This window comes from Notamacropus eugenii, chromosome 7, assembly GCF_028372415.1.
Source record: "Notamacropus eugenii isolate mMacEug1 chromosome 7, mMacEug1.pri_v2, whole genome shotgun sequence".
Taxonomy (NCBI): domain Eukaryota; kingdom Metazoa; phylum Chordata; class Mammalia; order Diprotodontia; family Macropodidae; genus Notamacropus; species Notamacropus eugenii.
In genome coordinates, this window is record NC_092878.1 from 33,518,682 (window position 1) to 33,539,060 (window position 20,379).

Below are 20,379 nucleotides of genomic sequence, written 5' to 3' on the forward strand. Positions count from 1 at the left end.
TAATTTTTCATTATCAATTCTAACTGAAGTTTGGAAGAGGTAATTTGAAATTAAGAGATGTTTCACTGAAATCAGATGACAGAATTCTCTTTTGTATTTTATGTCCTCACATCATTTTCAAGTGTACAAATGAAATAAAACATCTATTTAGATAGATGTGCAAATACTGAACAGGATGTTACATATAAATCAAAAAGCCCACTGGAATACCAGAAGCCTAAATGAGGGCTTAAAAGGAAGACTGACTGGCTGGCAAATATTCTGACCTTGCAGGTAAAATGAATGGACAGGCTGAAACTTGCCAGGCAATTAACACGCTTTCATATTATTTTACCACACACATTCAGGAAAAGAAACAGGATAGAAACAACATGTGGGAAACCACTTCTGCCCTTTTGCCTAACAACGGACAAGCAGGTATCTAGAAGAACTAAAGACTAAGGCAAGCCTTTGACTTTGTATTTCTAATGTAATTTTACAGGAAATAATACAGTGACTCATTACCTGAATACTTTAACTCTGAAATACTTTTGTCAAGTCTTTATTATGTAACTACTCTCCCACAATCGTGAATGTGCTTTAATTCAATTACAATGTGGACAGATGGAAGAATTACCATGAAGTTTAAAATTTGAAAGCTAATCTTGAACTAAGCTTTGATAAAAAAAAATCTAAGAACCATTGTTATTAAAGAATATTGGTTTACATTTTTTTACTTATTTGTTGGCTGATAGGTAAGCCATATTTGAACATAAAAACAAATAATAAGGGATGAAGATGGTATATAATTTACTGAAGAATAAGGAAAACTCTCCTAGATCCCCAATTCTTGACAAAGGATCATACAGCAAATAACTATGCATACAAATAACCTAAATATGTGCAGAGAAGATCAAAATTTAAGAAAAATCAAAAATGATAAATCACATTATATAGCATCTTACGGTTTATAAAAGGTTTTCTTCACAATCCTTGAAGGTAAGTTGTACATTTCATTGTATTTGACAAAGATAAAATCTAAGATTCAGAAAAGTCAAGTGACTTGTCCAAGGTCACACTGCTGACAGAATGGAAACTGAAACTCTGATCTCCTGAATCAAAGCCCAGGATTTTTCCTACCACACAACACTACCTATGAATTACAAAATACAAAAAGTGGAAGTCAACATTGTGGAAAGATAACCTATGATCTTTACGAATTTTGTTTGGCATACCAACGCGGATGTCTGAAAGATCCAACAAAAATGGAACCACTTTAAAATCTGAAGAGATCACATTTACATAGCACTTTATAGTAATAAAGCATTTTATATACTTTGTCTCATGTTTCTCAAACTGATCAGTGAGGCAAGACAGATATTTTATGTTCCATTTCCACCCCAATTTTAGGGGTAGGGAAAGTAAGGCTCAGAGAAGTTAATTGACTCACCCAAGGCCACAGAGCTATCAAGTCTTGAAGCTGAGACTTAAACTTTGGACTCCAGTCCCAGATTCTTCTACTTTGTCACAAAGAGTGATGATTAAGCACCATGCTAAAGTTTTTGGTTTTCTGGTTTCAGCATTCTGGTTTTCACAGTGAGCTATGATATAACCTGCTCTTAAAGACATAGTGTGGTAAACTGAAATGAGAATCATGTCACTTACTGAATAACCCTAGGCAGATCACCTGAAACAGAGATTTAGTTTTCTAATCTACAAAAATATGTATAACAATATATAAGTGATTTGCTTCAAAGACTTCTCTTGAGGATCAAGTAAAAGTATGCAAATGTGAATTGCAATTTGGAACTATGTTAGATTTGTACCCCAAAAAGATTTTTAAAAAAGAGAAAAGGCCCTACTTGTACAAAAATATTTAGAGCATCTCTTTTTGTGGTGGCAAAAAACTGGAAATTAAGAGCATGTCCATCAACTGCGAAATGGCTAAATAAACTGTGGCATGTGAATATGATGTAATATTACTGTGCTATAAGAAATAATGAGCAAGTCTGACAGCAGATTTAAGAAAAACCTGAACTTACATGAACTGATTCAAAGTGAAATGAGCACAACCAGATTATACACAGTAGCAGCAACACTGTGCTATGATCTAATATGAAGGATTCAACCATTCTTAGCAATACAATGAAAACGTTATTTAGAACCAGAGAAAGAACTGATAGTCTGAATACAGATTGAAACATACTATCTTCACTTTATTTTTTTCATGTTTTTTTTTCTTTTGGTCTGTTTCTTTCACGACATGACTTATATGGAAATGTTTTACATGACTGCACATATATGACCCATATCAAATTGCTTTCTGTCTTAGGGAGGGGAGAGGTGAGGGAAGGGGGAGAAAATCTGAAATTCAAAATATTTTTTTAAATGAAGGGCAGTTAGGTGGCACAATTGAAAGAGTATCAGCCCTGGACTCATGAGGAACTGGGTTCAAATCCAGCCTCAGACACTAGCTTGTGTGATCCTGGGGAAGTCACTTAACCCCCAACTGCCTTCAAAAAAAATAAATGTTAAAATGTGTCTTTACATATATAACTGGAAACATTAAGATACTATTTAAAAATACCTATGCTAGGCAAAGGGGAAACAAAAGCTTTTCAGAATACAATACAAAGGTGTAGAACACGTAAGGAAGGATGGATTATTGTCAAGTCAAAGGGTAACAATGATGCAGGAAGCAATACACTGAACTGGGAAAAATGAAAACTAGTTTTGGCTTTCCTCTGTGACCTTGGGCAAGTCATTTTATCCTTAGTTTCCTTGTATGTAATATAACAACATTGGACTAAATGGTTTTAAGTATCCTTGCAGTTCAATTAAACAAATATTTATTAATCACCTTATCTGCAAGTTGGAGAGATACAAAGATTAAATATCTGTACTATCTACCTCACAAGAGCTGACAGGTTAGAATGAGATAAAATGAAGCACTACATAGAAAATAAACCTCCAAATATGAATATTATTATTATTATTACTAAAAGAGGAAACACAGTCTGGTGGATATCCAGAGGGCCTCAAGTTGGGAAGACCTGGGTTCAAGTCATAACCTTCAAATTCCCAGTTAACTTTCTAAGGATTTAAGCTACAGAACAGTTGAGGATCAACATATGAGTTTCCTCACCAAAGCTCCCTATGTCAAAGAAAGCACAGGTAGGAACCAAAAGAAAAAAACATATTAAGATATGGTCCCTCCAATCACAGAATCTGTAATTTAATGGATAGTACGGCACAAACCCAAATAAGCATGATTCAATATAAGTGAGATAAATGCACAGGAGACAGTCAATTTTATATTTTTCTATATAAAAGTGTAGTGGAAAGTACATAGGCCTTGTGTTATCCCAGGGTTCAGAACACAACTCTATCACTTACTAGCTTTGTACCTTGCATAAATCACTTAATCTGAGTCTTAATGCTTTCATTTGTAAAATGGGGATAAGACAACCTCTTTAAGGGCTGTTAGGAGGGAAGTACTTAGTGGACCATTGAAGCACTATAGAAATGTGAGCTATTAATAAGAGGAAACACAAGCACAAATCTATTTTTAGCATTACTGAGATCTAAACTCTTACATCATCATTTATTCTGAATGGAAATACAAACATATACTTAACCCTTTCTTCCAATTTTTGCTTTTCACATCCCAACTTTCTTACCACTTTGGTTTCATCCTACCTTCTCTTTCCAATTACTTCCATCTTTCACCCAGTTCTGTCCAGAACTTCATTTGCCAGACAAATCCAGAAAATTCTGGAGTTTTTTTTAAATTTACAAAGACAAAAACGAATGGGCATCCTTAATTCAACTGGACGTGGTAATGTGACAAGTACAGGGGCACAGAGGGTTAAATACACGTACATTGGTTAAGTAGAATGAAATGCAGAAAGCAATGAAGGCAAAAGAGCTATCCAAGCAAACTGTTCTAGGAAAGTCTCAGCTGGAGAGAATACTGTCATCTGGGGAAGCAGCTGTCAAAGGGTAGTCCCTGGCGGGGAGGAGGGTGTCCCAGAGACCCTTTCAGAGGGTCTACACGGCAAAATTATTTTTAAAATAATACTAAGTGGTTACCTATTACAACAGCGCTCCCTCCTCCAACCACCCATCTGTGTCAGGGTGCACTTTCTTCACATACTTCCACCAAAACAACACGTATGGCAACAGATTAAATGCAGAAGTAGATGAGAATCCAGTTTCTATTATGGCAGACATTAAAGGGATTTGTAAAAAATATGTAAAAATAAAACAACGTCACTCTTCCCGCTACATTTCGTTTTGGAAAATGCAAACTGCTTTTTGGCCACTCTGCACATTTTTCATTATAAAATTTATTAATTATTAATATTAATTATCAATAATAATTAATAATTAATACGTACTGGAATTACTGTTGTCACTTTAAAGGACTTCCTCTTTTAAATGTATTACTTTTCATTTCCAATACAGTAACTATCGATCACTAGCTCACACACGTAACAGTTCCTCGAGTTGTCAGGAGTTTTTAAGAGCGTGAAGGAGGACGGTTTTTAGGGGTGCCCAGGGAGAAGAGGGCCTCGCCCGAGTCTGAGCACCGCCGCTTTGTCCTTCACCAGGACAATGCCCAAGCACGCATTAAGCACCCACTGCGTGCCAGCCACCGCGCCAGGCGCTGGGGGCACAGCAGCGAAGCACGGCCCCGGCCCTCGGGGCCCTCGGGGCCCTCGGCCTAAGGGGGACTCGAACACGAAAATCCCCGTCTTTCGTCGGGGTCGTGGTAAAAGTGAGCAAAAGCAGCGACGCCCCCGCCCCCCATCCGCACGCCCGCCTCCCCCAGCTCGTCAGCACCCGCTCCCCCTCATAGCCACCACCGAGGGACGCAGCCCCTCGGCCCTCCCGCCAAGCCACACGGAACTCCAGCGGCAAGCTCGGCGCCTTTCCCAGAAGGCTTTGCTCCGCCGCAGGGCATATCGGGAGAGTCGACCTAGAAGCGGCACCCCAAGGCCTGTCGCCCCGGGTGGGGCGAGCGATGACTCCCTCCGCGCCACCCAAACCCTCGGCCCGCTCGCTCCCTTACCCCTCCTCGAGCTACCACCAGCGGAGGACTCAGGGTTAGCACTAACGCCTGCGAAAGCCGGGAACAGGGCCATGGTTCCGGCCCAGGGTCGCCGGCCCCGCCTCTGTAACCAGCGCGAAAGGGAAACTCCGGTGTCAAAGGGTGAGCATGCATCCGCTGGGGCGCGGGGCATTGTGGGAGATGTAGTCCTTTGACTCTTTAAGGAAGGGGGTACCTTGGAGGTAGTTAAGTCATAGATTTCAAGCAGAGAGGAAGCTCCAGGCCGCCCAATCCAACCTCATTCACACTATCTAAAAACTGAGGCCCAAAGAATAACTTGCCTAAGATCACATAAGGCAAGTCAGTAAGCAGCTTTCTGCTCATCCTTTTTGGGGAGACCCTTTAGATATGAGCCACACCTAAGCTTTAAGAAACTTTTCCAAGGTTTTGCAGAAGATTGTAAAGAGGTAAAGAGTGAGGAAAAAAGGTCCAAAAGTCTCTCATTAAATATTAAATTCCCCCAAGATTGTAAAGAGTCCCCAGCTGTGTGGGCCCAGAACAGAAACAGTACTTGAGCCCCCTTGTTCCACAGTTGTTCTAGTTATAAGGCAAATATTAGAGGAGAAAAGTTTATAGAGGTTTATAAATCTTATTTGTGTCATGGACCCCTTTGGGACTCTGGTGAAATCTCAAAATGATATTTTTAAATACATAAAGTAAAATATATAGCATTACAAAGACAGTCAATTATATTGAAATTCATTTATAAAAGGAGCTAACTTGAATTACTCAAGGAAATTCCTTCACCTAGTAGTTCTTTATACCAGTGAAGTCACAGGACTAGTCCTTGCTACCTAAATTTGAGATGCCTAATTGATACTCAGATTATGAAAGACCTTAAAGACCAGGCTGAGGATTTATTTATTTTAACCTAGAGGCAATTTATCTTGTTTTTCTTTTTTTTTAAATCCCCAATGTCTAGTACAGAAACTTAGACTTTAATGTATTATAAAGGAAATTAATGTTTCAGGTAAGGAATTAGACTAGATGACTTCTGAGGTACCTTCCAATTCTAGCATATTTTCAAAATGAAAGTGTGGTCAAATGTATTGAATGCTAGACAGAGAGCAAAAAAAAAAAAAGGATTGAGAAAAAGGCCTGTACCAAGATTGTGTTTTTTCATTGAGAATTTATTGACAACATTTTAGATCAGTATCAGTAGAGGTCTATGGGTAGAAGCCAGATCATAGTTGGTTAAGAAATGAGTATTAAGGTAGAAAGATGGACCTGCTGTAGCTGTCCTCCCATAGCCCATGAAATACCTGTAAAAAATGACTCTAAATAAATTCTAGAGCAGCAGAAGCCATAAAATGACAAAGTGAAAGAGATTTCCAGCCCAAGGCAACCTGGAAGGCTGACAGGAAGGGTCTATTGCACTGGGCTCAGAGCAGAACACAGCCCAATATTGGCCATGTGGCGTGGCAGGGACAGGACTGGAGCAGGCTTCAGGGTGCAAAATCCCAGGAAGCAGCTGGGGTTGCCAGATTACTCAACCCACAAACACCAAAAATAGCTTCATAGGTCAGTTAGAAAGCTCTTTCACCTGGGTGAGAAGGGAGCAGGGTCTTGCCTTAGTCCTGGCCCCAGGCAGTAGCAACTTCCATTTTTGGAGCCCTTGCCTAAAGACCCTGGGGAAATTGAGCCACTGAGCTGGCTGAGTTGCAGTCCTGGGGTGAGGAGGAGCACTGGCATGGTGGAACTGGAGGCAGTTGTGGAGAGGGAGATCCTGGGCAGAAGAGTGCTTGTGGTTGCTCCCAGACCAGAGCGCAGGCCAGAAGAGGAGTGAACTCCTCTAACTTGATGTGCCACCTTGGAAGAACTGAGAACTTACAGATTCCCAGAGTATACCCTCCACTTGAGAAAGGACTCAAAAGTCAAATAACTGGCTGGAAAAATGCCTCCAAAATTGAAAAAAAATAAGCCTATAGAAGGTTACTTTCTTGTGAACAGGTATTTTTTTCCATCCTTTTGGATGAGGAAGAACAATGCATACCATCAGAGGAAGATATAAAAGTCAAGGCTTCTGCATCCAAAACCTCCAAAAATATATATATAATGGTCTCAGGCCATAGAAGAACTCAAAAAGAATTTTGAAAATCATGTAAGAGAAGTGGAGGAAAAATTGAGAAGAGAAATGAGAGTGATGCAAGAAAATCATGAAAAGTGAGTCAACAGCCTGCTAAAGGAGATTAAAAAAAAATGCTGAAGAAAATAACACCTTTAAAAATAGACAAACAAACCCAAATGGCAAAAGAGGTCCAAAAAGTCAATGAGGAGAAGAATGCTTTAAAAAGCAGAATTAGCCAAATGTAAAAGAGGTTCAAAAGCTCACTGAAGAAAATAGTTCTTTAAAAATTACAGTGGAGCAGATGGAAGCTAATGGCTTTATGAGAAACCAAGAAATTATAAAACAAAACCAAAAGAATAAAAAAAATAGAAGACCATGTAAAATATCTCATTGGAAAAACAACTGACCTGGAAAATAGATCCAGGAGAGACAATTGAAAAATTTTGGGACTACCTGAAAGCCATGATCAAATAAAAAGCCTAGACATCATCATTCATGAAATTATCAAGGAAAACTGCCCTGATATTCTAGAACCAGAGGGTAAAATAAATATTGAAAGAATCCACTGGTCACTGCCTGAAAGAGATCCCCAAAGGAAAACTCCTAGGAATATTGTAGCCAAATTCCAGAGTTCCCAGGTCAAGGAGAAAATATTGCAAGCAGCTAGAAAGAAACAGTTCTAATATTGTGGAAATACAATCAGGATAACACAAGATATAGCAGCATCTACATTAAGGGATTGAAGGGCTTGGAATATGATATTCCAGAAGTCAAAGGAACTAGGATTAAAACCAAGAATCACCTACCCAGCAAAACTGAGTATGATACTTCAGGGGAAAATATAGTCATTCAATGAAATAGAGGACTTTCAAGCATTCTTGATGAAAATACCAGAGCTGAATAGAAAATTTGACTTTCAAACACAAGAATGAAGAGAAGCATGAAAAGGTAAACAGCAAAGAGAAATAATAAGGGACTTACTAAAGCTGAACTGTTTACATTCCTACATGGAAAGATAATATTTGTAACTCTTGAAACTTTTCTCAGTATTTAGGAAGTTGGAGGGATTATATACATATATAGAGACAGAGGACATAGGGTGAGTTGAACAGGAAGGGATGATATCTAAAAAAAATAAAATTAAGGGGTGAGAGAGGAATATATTGGGCAGAGAAAGGGAGAAATGGAATGCGGCAAATTATCTCTCATAAAAGAGGCAAGAAAAAGCTTTTCCAATAGAGGGGGAAAGGGGGAGAAGTGAGAGGGAAAAAGTGAAGCTTACTATCATCACATTTGTTTTAAGGAGGGAATAATATGCACACTCAACTTGGTATGAAAATCTGTCTTACATTACAGGAAAGTAGGGGAAAAGGGGACAAGTGGGATAAGGGGGAAATGAGAGAAGAGAGGGCAAATGGGAGGAGGGAGTAATTAGAAGTAAACACTTTTAGGGAGGGACAAATAAATGAGAGGCAGGATAGGATAGAGGGAAATATAGTTAATCTTTCAAAACATGATTATTATGGAAGTCTTTTGCATGACTACAAACATATGGCTTATGTTGAATTGCTTGCCTTCTCAGTGGGGATAGGAGGGAGGAAGGGAGAGGAGTTGGAACTGAAAGTTTTAGGAGCAAATGTTGAGAATTGTTTTTGTATGCAACTGGGAACTAAGAAATACACATATTGGGGTATAGAAATCTATCTTGACCTACAAGAAAAGAGAAAAGATGAGGATAAGGGAAGGGAGGGGTGTGATAGAAGGGAGGACAGATTGAGTGAAGGGGTAATCAGAATGCATGGTGCCTTGGGGTGGGGGGAGGGGAGAGATGGGGAGAAAATTTGGAGCTCAAAAATCTTGTAGAAATGAATGTTGAAAACTAAAAATAAATAAAATTTCAAAAAAAAGAAATGAGTATTAAGAAACTGGATAAATAAATGCAAACTATGCTTTCTAGAAGTTTATTGGTGAGCAAAAGTAGAAAAATAGAGCACAATGTAAAGGAGAATGATAAAGTTAAGGACACATTTTTTCAAGATACAAAAGCATACTAGACAAATTGACAATGCTAGAGATAGAATATAAAGAATACTGCCCTCAAGAAAATTAAAAAGGGGGATAAGACATCCACAGATAAGTATGATACAAAGTACAATGTGATCATGATAGAAGAAAGGTCTAGAAAATGTTCTTTAAAGTACCTGAGAAGAGAAAAATAACTGTAAGTTAGGGAGATCAGGGAAGGCTTCATAGAGGCAGTTCTCTCCGAACTGTGCCTTGAAGAAAGAAAGGATTTCAAACAGGCAGAGAAAAGAAAGAATATTTCAGGTATGGAGGACAGCCTACCTGAATTTCCAAAGAAGGGAGAATTTAGAACAAAGTCAAGAAACAACTAGTAGTCCAACATGGCTAGAACATAAAGTGTGTGAAAGGAAGTAGAGTAAAATGAGACTGGGAATTTATGTTAGAGTCAAATTTTGGAGGGCCTTAACACCAGGTTCAAGAGTTTGTATTATACCCATTAGGCAATAGGAAAACACATGGTTTTTGAGCAGATGAGTTCCATGATTGCCTTATGCAAAAGAAAGATTATTTTGGCAGCTAAAGGAAGATTGGAGATGAAAAATTAGTCAGGGAAACCAGTTAAGAGAAAACTACAGTTTTCTAGGAGAAAGGTAATTAGGGTTGTGAAGAAAGTGCTTTGTAAATTGTGACACACCACAAAAATGTGAGTAACTTACTTGGAAACAATAGATAATAACTGATGAGTCAAGGTCCCAGAAAAGCAAGAGTAGCAGGAACGGAGTCAAGACCTATGATAACAGTTCAAGAGCTTACCTTTTGCTAGGAGGACCACCTAAACATCTGAACAAGAAGAAAGGATGGATTTTTAAAAAGAAAGAAAAGAAGGATTTTGAGGTGACAATTTGGGTTTAGATAAAAGAGTTATTGGGCTTGGTTTTAAAAAGTTAAAACTGGATATAGGGGGATTCTGGGAAGATGGTGGAGTAGTTAACAAAATTCCAGGCTCTCCAGATTTCTTCCACAAACAAGACAAACTAGTGCCTCAGGGTGAACATAGAGCAGCAAAAATAAACAAGAGTTGGGACAGAGCATTGGTCCTCCTGGGGCAACTAGAGAAGATCCAAGGAAAGACCCTAGACTAAAGGTTTGGCCTGAGTGAAGTGCAAACACTTCCAGGCTATCTCAGCTGAAACAACAAACAATAAGCCCTGGGGACAGCTGGGCTGGAGGTAGCCTCAGCCACAGGAATTCTAACTTCTCAGACAGTGTGGGGTATCAGACATCTGAGCAGGGGAAGATGGAAGAACCTTTTGCTGCAGAGGGAGGAGAAGCCCAGCTGTGCTGCTGAGACACAGTTCTGGGCTGTGGCTGAAGGAGAGAAGGAACCAGCATATGCCCGGTGAGTGCAAAAGCAGTGGGGCAGGGACGCTGCCAGCTGTGACACTTACAGGAGAACTGAGTTCTTGGTTTTGGTTCCATGTCAGAGGGGAGAACTGAAGTTTGCAGTCACTGGAGGGTCCTCAGAGAGCTAGAGCATTTCCAGCATAGTGTGCCTGGGGGCCCTAGCTGTGACCTGGAGGGAGAATGGAGTGCTGAGGTTGGGCCTGGACAAAGCTCAAAAAATAACAGAAGGATCTGAGGCCAGAGGCAACCCCCCCCCCCCCCCACCCCAGGACTAGAGGTAATTATAATGACAAGCTGCTAAAAATAAAAATCAACAAGCAAAAGAGAAAAGAACCCAGCCTTAGACAGCTATGATGGGAATAGAGAAAACCAGGGTTTATTTTCAAAGGAGGATACTGAAGAAAAAATAAACCTCTCTTACCCCAAAGTAGTCGCCTAGCCAGAAGAGATCTTGGGAGAACTTAAAAAATGACTTCAAAAATCAAATAAGAGAGATTGAAGAGACAGTAGAAAAAAATAAGAACAATCCAAGAAAACCAAGAAAATTATGAAAAGAAAGTCAACCAACTGAAAAGGACATTCAGAATCTTAAGGAAAAAACAACTCCTTGAAACCTAGAATTGAGCTAGGGGAATCAGATGACGTTATAAGATACCAAGAAATAATGAAAACAAAAAGAATGAAAAAAGAAGAGAATATGAAAGGAAAAACAAGTGAACTGGAGAACAAATCAAGAAGAGAAAACATAAGAACAATTGGACTACCTGAAAGCTATAATCAAAGAAAGAATCTTGATAAATAATACAAGAAATTGTATTGATAAATATACAAGAAATAAAGAAAATTGCCCTGAAGTTTTAGAACAAGAAGGAAGAGTAGAAATAGAAAAAAAATCTATTGATCACCATATGAAATCTCAGAATAAAAACCTATAGGAATATCATAGCCAAATTCCAAAACCCCTAGTTTAAGGAGAAAATAGTTGAGTAACAAGAAAAAAGGAATTCAAATATTGTGGAGCTACAACTAGAATTACACAAGACCTAGCAGCCACTACACTAAAAGACTGCAGGTCTTTATATCAAAGAGCAAAAGAACTGGGGTTGCGGCCAGAAATAACCTACCCAGGAAAGTTAAGTATAATCCTGAATGAAAAAAAGTGGACATTTAATAAATTGACAGACTTTCAGGATTTTGTCGCAAAAAGACCAGAACTTAATAGAAAATCTGACATAGGAGATCAAGAAAAAATATAAGGTAAACATCAAAGACCAATTACAAGGGGTTCAGTAAGAAAAAACTCTTCTCTTTTTATATGTGGAAATATAAACTGTATGCTAGATTGTCATTAGTAATTGGGTAGTTCAAAAGAAAGATTGAGAAGAGCTGAGTATGATATGATGATTCTAAAAAGGAAAATTATGTAGGAACAAGTAAAAAGAGCATGAAGTATGAGAGGAAGAACTGAAGCAGAGGAATCCAGTAGGAGTGGAGGGCTGGTAGTGCTGGAACCCTATTCTCATAAGATCTGCATTAAAGAGGGAACAACATATACATCTAAAAGGGTAGAAAAGTCTTCTAAATTTATTAAGAAATAAGAGGGTGAGGAAACAGAGTGGGAGAGGTGGAGAAGAGTGTGTAGCTTAAGATTTAGAAAAAAGAGGAACCCTTAGAGTGGGTAAAACAAAGAAAAGGAGGATAAGGGAAAGGTTCTTTAAAAGGGTGTGGAATAGGGATATAGTGGTTAGAAGTATACTAGAGGAAGCATCGGGTAAAAAGAGATGCTGAGAAAGACAATAGTGAGGAAAAGTAGGATAGAGGGAAATACACAAATAGTAATTATAACTTTGAATGTGAATGGCATGACACCATAAAATGGAAATGGAGAGCAGAATGCATTAAAAATCAGAATCTGACAATATGCAGCTTACAAGAAACACATTTAAAAATGAGAGATACACACAGAGTTAAAATAAAGAGCTGGAGTAGACTGTATTGTGCCTCAGCCAATGCAAAAAAAGCAGGGGTAGCAATCATGATGTCAGACAAAGTCAAAGCTAAAATAGATTTAGTTAAGAGATTAAACAGGGAAACAACATTATAATAAAAGGTATCATAGATAATGAAGCAATATCAATATTAAACTTTTATGCACTAAATACCATAGCATCTAAATTTTTTTAAAAAGTTAAATGAATTACAGGCAAAAATAGATAGTAGTACTATAATAATGAGGGACTTTAATCTTCTTTAATCTTAAATAAAACTTGGAATTGGTATTATGAAAAAAATCAAGAAAATCAGTAAACCATTGTTAATATGATTTTTAAAAAGAGAGAAGAAAACCAAATTATTAGTATCAAAAATGAAAGGGGTGAATATAGCACCAAGGAAGATGAAATCAAAGCAATTATAAGGAGCTATTTTGCCCAATTATATGCCAATAAATTTAACAACTTAAGTGAAATGGAAGAATATTTCCAAACATACAAACTGCCCAGATTAGCAGAAGAAGAAATAGAATATCTAAATAGACCTATTTTAGAAAAAAGCAAATTGAACAGGCCATAAGTGAGCATCCTAAGAAAAAAGCACTAGGACCATATGGACTTACAAATGAATTTTATCAAACAATTTAAAGACCACCTAATTCCAATACAAAGTAAATGATTTGGAATAATAGGCAAAGAAGGGGTCCTACCAAACTCCCCTTATGAAACAAATATGATATTGATATCTAAACCAGGAAAAGTAAAAACAGAAAAAGACAATTGTAGACCAATTTCTTTAATGAATATGGATACAAAAATCCTAAATAAAATACTAGCTAAAAGATTGCAACAATATATTACAAAGATTACACATTATGGCCAAGTGGGATACATATCAAGAAAGCAGGGATGGTGTAACACGACTAGTTTAGTGTAATTAGTAAAATAATTGATTATATCAATAATAAAAGTAACAAAAATCATATGATAATATCAATAGATGCAAAAATAGCATTCAGCAAAGTACACTTTTCTATTAAAACACTTGAAAGTATAGGCATAAATGTTGTTTTCCTTAAATTGATGAGAAGCATTTATCTAAAACCATTAACAAGCATTATTTGTAATGGTGATAAGCAAAAGCCAGTTAGATCAGCTGTGAAACAAGGATTCCTACTGTAACCAATATTATTCAGTATTGTTTTGGAAATCCTAGCAATTGCAATAAAAGATGAAAAAAACAGAATGAATCAGAATAGGGAGTGAGGTAATAAAAACTCTTTTTGCAGATGATATGATATATTTAGAAAATCCTAAAGACTCAACTAAAAAAATTAATTGAAATAACTAATAATTTCAGCAAAGTAGTAGGATATAAAGTAAACCCATGTGAATCATCAGCATTCCTATATATTACTAACAGGATCTTGCAGGAAGAGATAACTAGAGATACCGCATTTAAAGTCACTCTAGATGGTATAAGGGGCAGCTAGTTGGTACAGTAGATAGAGCACCAGTGCAGGAGTCAGGAGGACCTGAGTTTAAATTTCACCTCAGACACTTGACACTGTGAGATATAAAATGGATAATTTTGATTGCATTGAATTAAAAAGTTTTTGTACCAATAAAAATGTAGCCAGATCAGAAGGAAAGCAGAGAACTGGGGGGGAGGGAGGGGAATTTTTATAGACAGTTCCTCAGACAGAGGTCTCATATCTCAAATACATCAAGAATTTTGTCAAATCTGTAAGAATGCGAGTCATTCCCCAATTGGTAAATGGTCAAAGATGTGAACAGGCAGTTTTCTGATGAAGAAATCAAAACAATTTTTAGTCATATGAACAAATTCTCAATCATTATTGACAAGAGAAATGCAAATTAAAACAACTTTGAGGTATCAGATTGGCTAAAATGAGTGAAGGAGAAAGTGACAAATATTGGAGGAGATGTGGAATCATGCCCAAAGAGTTATTAAACTGCCTATACCCTTTGACCCAGTCATATTGTTAGGTCTGTTTCCCAAGAGAATTAGGGAAGATGGAAAAGAAGCTAGCTACATGCTCTAAAATATTTATAGCAGCTCCCTTTGTTATGGCAAAGAACTGAAAATTATGGGGATGCCTGTCAGTTGGGGGAAAGGCTAAACAAATTGTGATATATGTTCATGGTGACACATTACTCTGCTAAAAGAAGTGATGAACTCACTGGTTTTAGAAAAGCATGAAGGCACCTCCACAAAATAATGAAGAGCAAAATGAGCAGAACCAAGAGAACTCTGTGTACAGTAATAGCGGTATTGTTTTAAGAACAACTTTGAGCAACCGTGTCATTCTGACTATTATAAATATCCAAATTAATCTCAAGGATCCTATGAAAGAAGATGCTGCTTGAATACAGAAAGGAATATTGCTATGGTGTAGGAAATGAGGAACTGGTTGATTTAGGAAAACATGGAAAGACTTGGACTTATGAAGAAAGATGCTATCCACCTTCAGAGAATCAGGTGATAGAAGGAAATAATCATAGTATGGCTTTATATAAGGTCTTTCAGAATTTTTACTTTGACTGAAGCAGCTCCCATTCAGGGATTAGGACATCACAAAATATTTGTTGATGGATTACTAATAACCGTGTTTCATTTTACATCAGAGAAAAACTTTTAAAAGATGAATGAGTGAAGAATTCAAAGTCATGACAACATGGCAATTTGGCTAGATTCCAGATTGGTTGAACAATGAATGAGACTGTTAAACTGGTCTCCCTGGATCACTTCAAAGCAAACTTCTTTGTCCAAATGAAGATGAACTCTTCCTAACCCGTATAAAATTGGAGGGAAGGGTCTATCAACTTGTTTAATCCTAAAGCATTCTTTTGTATCTACTGTAGTTCCTAATAAAGGAAAAAAAGAAAAACCGACCCTATAAAAACCAGTCAAGGAAGATAATGATGTCTTAGCCACTTCATTGGTCTCTCCTACATTGCCCACTCACCTTGCTGTTGTAATCCAGTAGTCAAATTCTTAAATACCTTGAGATAATACATTTCAGTGTTTCTTCTCTCTTATCTTACTTAAATCATATCTAGCCTATTCTATTCTTCCCTATCTCTAAGGAAGGAAATTCTCACTTACCATGAATCTGTTTGAAATAAATGAAATTTTAAGAAGTCACATGTAGTGATTAGAAGAGTTATTATTTCATTAAGATATGATGAGCAATATCCAATGTAGATTGTTAGAAGTACATTAATGGGATTTTATTAGGTCAAATCTACTAGAAGCATAGTCCTGCAGCCAGATTGAGAGTATTTTTTAAAGAGTTGTTAAGTAGTGAAGTGATTTTAATAATCAGACAAACTTCCTTAAGAAGCCCATTTAATACTAGTACATTTTCCCCAAATGCCAGATCAAGCTTTAAAATTTTAAATTATCTGAGTCATTTAAGTTTAATATATTAATATAATGTAAATTATTTAAAATATCTCTGGTTATACTTACTCCAAAAGGTAATATAGTCAGAATAAAAACTTTTGGAAGTCAGATTTATCAGAAGATCATCACATATATATATTCCCTCTAACTACCCTAATACTGAAAAAGTACCTATGGGTTGAAAATAACCTCTTTCCATGTAGGAATGTAAATAGTTCAACTTTAATGAATTCCTTAAGGCTTCTCTTTCCTGTTTACCTTTTCTTGTTTCTCTTGATTCTTGTATTTGAAAGTTAGATTTTCTATTCAGCTCTGGTCTTTTCAAGAAGTCCTCTATTTCATTGAAATTCCATTTTTCCCCCTGAAGTATTATACTCGGTTTTTCTGGGTAGGTGATTCTTGGTTTTAATCCTATCTCCTTTGACCTTTGGAATATCATATTCTAAGCCCTTTGATCCCTTAGTGTAGAAGCTGCTAAATCATGTGTTATCCTGATTGCATTTCCACAATACTTGAATTATTTCTTTTTGGCTGCTTGTAATATTTTCTCCTTGACCTGAGAACTGTGGAATTTGGCTACAGCATTCCTAGGAGTTTTGCTTTTGGGATCTCTTTCAAGAAATGATTGGTGAAGTCTTTCCATTTATGTTTAACTCTCTGGTTCTAGAATATCAGGGCAGTTTTCCTTGATAATTTCTTGGAAGATAATGTCTAGGCTGTTTTTTTTATCATGATTTTCAGGTAGACTAATAATTTTTAAATTACCTCTCCTGGATCTATCTTCCAGGTCAGTTGTTTTTCCAATGACATATTTCACATTGTCTTCTATTTTTTCATTTTTTTGCTTTTGTTTTGTAATTTCTTGATTTCTCAGAAAGTCATTAGCTTCCATCTGCTCCATTCTAATGTTTAGAGAACTATTTTCTTCAGTGAGCTTTTGAACCTCTTTTTCCATTTGGCCAATTCTGCTTTTTAAAGAGGTCCAAAAGAGGCCTTTTGGACCTCTTTTGACATTTGGGCTAGTCTATTTTTAAAGGTGTTATTTTCTTCAGCATTTTTGAGGTCTTTTTTAGCGAACTGTTGACTCGCTCTTCATTATTTTCTTGCATTGCTCTCATTTCTCTTCCCAAATTTTCCTCCATCTCTCTTACTTGATTTTCAAAATCCTTTTTGAGCTCTTCTATGGTCTGAGATCACTGCATATTTATTTTGGAAGTTTTGCATGCAGAAGCCTTGGCTTTTAGGTCTTCCTATGAAGATCTAAATTGTTCCTCATCATCCAAAAGGATGGAAGAAAATACCTTTTCACCAAGAAAGTAACCTTGTATAGTCTTATTTTTTTCCCTTTTTTGGGCATTTTCTCAGCCAGTTACTTGACTTTTGAGTCCTTTGTTAAGTGGAGGGTATGCTGTAGGGACCTGTAAGTTCTCAGTTCCTCCAAGGTGATACAATCAAAGGAGAGTAGTTTACTCCTCTCCTGGCCTGCACTCTGATCTCTGAATAACCACAAACACTCTTTTGTGCCCAGGATCTAAAAGTAGAATTCCCTTTCCACAGCCACTACCAGCTCCACCATGCCAGCACTCTTCGTCACTCCAGAACCACCACTCAGAACTGAGACTCAAATCAGCTGTTCGATTCCCCCAGGGCCTTTAGGACAAGGGCTTCAAAAGGTGCTGCTACCCTGGGCCCAGGGCTAGGGCCAGACCCCCCTTTCACCCAGGTGAAAGAGCTTTCTTACTGACCTTTGAAGCTGTTTTTGGCATTTGTGGGTTGAGAAATCTGGGAACCACAGTTGCTACCTGTGATTCCACACCCTGAAGCCTGCTCCAATCCTGTCTATGCCTGGCCATGCTGCCAAGGCTGGGCTGTGCTCTGCTCTGAGCCCAGGGCAATAGACCTTTCCTGTCAACCTTCCAGGCTATCTTGGGCTGGAAATCTCTTTCATTCTGTTATTTTGTGTCTTCTGCTGCTCTAGAATTTGTTTAGAGTCATTTTTTACAGGTGTTTTATGGGCTGTGATGGAGGAGAGCTAGAGCAGGTCCACCCTTCTATTCTGCCATCTTGGCTCCACCTGCAACGATGGTCTTCTTGATAGTCTCTTGTCACTAGGTTTTTATGACACCTCCCTCTTCTGGTTTTCCTCTGACCTATCTGATCAATCCTATTCAGTCTCCTTTGCTGCATCTTTATATCCTGGTCAAGCCTGGTAATCCTGGGCGGCCCCTAGAGCTCTGTCCTGGGGCCTCATCCCTTCTCCCCCTAATACTATTTCAGTTGGTGATCTCAACAGTTCCCATGGATCCAATTTTCATTTCTATGCTGATCATTCTCAAATCTGTTGGTCCAACTCTAACCTTTCTCTCAACCTTCAATCTTGTATTTACAATTATATATTAGACATCGCAAACTAGATGTCCAGTAGAAATCTTAAACTCAACATGTTCAAAACTGAACTCATCTTTCAAGACCTCTTCTCTAACTTCCCTTTTACTGTCACAGGTACTATCATCTTCCCAATCACCTGAGTTTACAACCTAGAGAACCAGTGTGAGCCTCGGTGTCATTGCCATCATCAACCTAACTCTCCAATCTTCAGGAGGAGGAAGAGGGATGAAATGGCAAGTGAAATTCAAAGAAATAGAAAAGCTTGAACCCAGGAAAGAAGTGGGACCAATGGGCTTGTACTACTCCATATGAGTGTTATGAAAGGTTGTTACAGGAGGAAAAGTGAAGAAGAAAGTCCCCAGATTTTGGTTCCCAGGGGCAAAGCCCCAGACACTCCACCTAATGCTGCTCCACTGACAAATAGCGGGACAATAACCATAAATATTTATTAAGCACGGGTGCTATGCTGGTGGAAACATGACATCAAGCTATGGACAAAATTGAGGAGGAGTCCTAAAGCAATGAGTCTGTAAGACTTGTGTTGCTATGAGACGAAAATCTACAACTGCTATTTTGGTCTAGATTTGTGATTTCATCAGTGTTGGGAGCTCCCATGATGGAATCTCCTTCTATTTATGTGAATCTGCGTCTCATCTGTGAAATAGTCTTAGAGAGTTAGTTGCTTGGAAGTACTGAAAGTTTAAATGACATTCCCATGGTTATGCAGGCAATATAAGTCAGAGACAGAAATTTGAACCTGGGTCTTCCTGACTCCAAGGTCAGCCCTCTTGTCTACTACACGATAGTAATTTCTACCAAAAATCAAATTGAGTTATATAAACAGGTCATATAAATGGGCTATATCCATTACTTCAAAACATCCCTTTAAGTTAAGTAGTATATGTAATATCTCCATTGCCCAGGGGAGACAATATTACATAGTAAAAAGATCACTGGATTTAGAGTCAAAGAATCTGTATTCAAAATCTGACTCTGTCACTTACCTTCTGTGTAACCTTGGGTAAATCATCTGAAACTGTTTCCTTATCTGTAAAATGGGGATAATAATAATTGTGCTATAACTCTCACCCAGTTTTAGGAGGAATTAAATGAAATGATGGATCTAAAGTATTATATAAATGTGACTTTTATTAGTAAGTTCACACAGTTAATAAGTGACTGAGCTTGACTGACGATGCGGTTTTTTTCCTTATAAGCCCTACTGGCTCTGGAAGGGAAGAACAGCCATGTAGTATGCTCTCTGTCAGCATTAAAGAAAGGCTCATCAAATGTCTCTCCACTGAGGCAGGTGTAGAAGATGAGGGCCTGAGAGAAGAACTCACCAGTGCCATCTGATACCATCCTATTTTAACTAATTATTCTTTCTAACTAGGCAGAAAACTTTGGAAAGATTGCAAGTGCAGTCAATACCCTCTTAAGTTCCAGTGCCCAGGGGGAAAACCTGAATTGCCTTTCCCTAGCTATAACTGTGTCAGTAAAAAACAACGGCAACAATAATAAAAACGAAAACAAATGAACAAACAGAAGAAAATTAAGTTGCTTGTTATGTGACCGGCATTGTGCTAAGCTCTGGGATTACAAAGAGGGACAAAAGCAACACTGGCAGTCTCGAAGCTGACCTTCTAATGGGACAGACAACACGTAAAGAATTAGGTATATACAGGACACATACAGAGTAGATAGAAGGTGATCTGATAGCCTTTCCCTCTTGGTAATGGGCCTTCCTAAAGGGGGTAGAATTGAGCTGGGTCTTAAAGGAAGCCAGGGAACCAAACAGCAGAGGTGAAGGAGGAGAGAAATCCATACATGGGAGACAACCAGTGCAAAGGCACAAGAAAGGAAATGGGAAATGGAGTGTAATGTAGGAGACATTTCAAGTAGAGCACTACATGTGGACCATGAAGTGCATGGAAGGGAGTAAGGTCTAAGAAACCTGGAGAAGTAATAAGAGGCCAAGTTA

The 20,379-nt window shown here is 37.9% G+C and overlaps 1 protein-coding gene and 1 long non-coding RNA gene across 3 annotated transcripts in view; one reads left to right on the forward strand and one right to left on the reverse strand.

The window, feature by feature from the left end:
- Nucleotides 1–5,176, reverse strand: part of NRDE2 (NRDE-2, necessary for RNA interference, domain containing) — a 77,755-nt gene extending 72,579 nt beyond the window's left edge. For both annotated transcript variants that reach the window (XM_072622953.1, XM_072622952.1), the window contains exon 1: nucleotides 5,054–5,176. In XM_072622953.1, the coding sequence (XP_072479054.1) occupies nucleotides 5,054–5,126 (73 nt within the window). In that variant the 5' untranslated portion in view covers nucleotides 5,127–5,176. The remainder of the gene's footprint in view (nucleotides 1–5,053) is intronic.
- On the forward strand, nucleotides 5,110–19,932 carry LOC140513331 (uncharacterized). Its single transcript, XR_011970142.1, has 2 exons — nucleotides 5,110–5,194; nucleotides 18,513–19,932. It is a non-coding gene; the product is annotated as an uncharacterized lncRNA (long non-coding RNA).
- The last annotated feature ends 447 nt before the right edge of the window (nucleotides 19,933–20,379 follow it).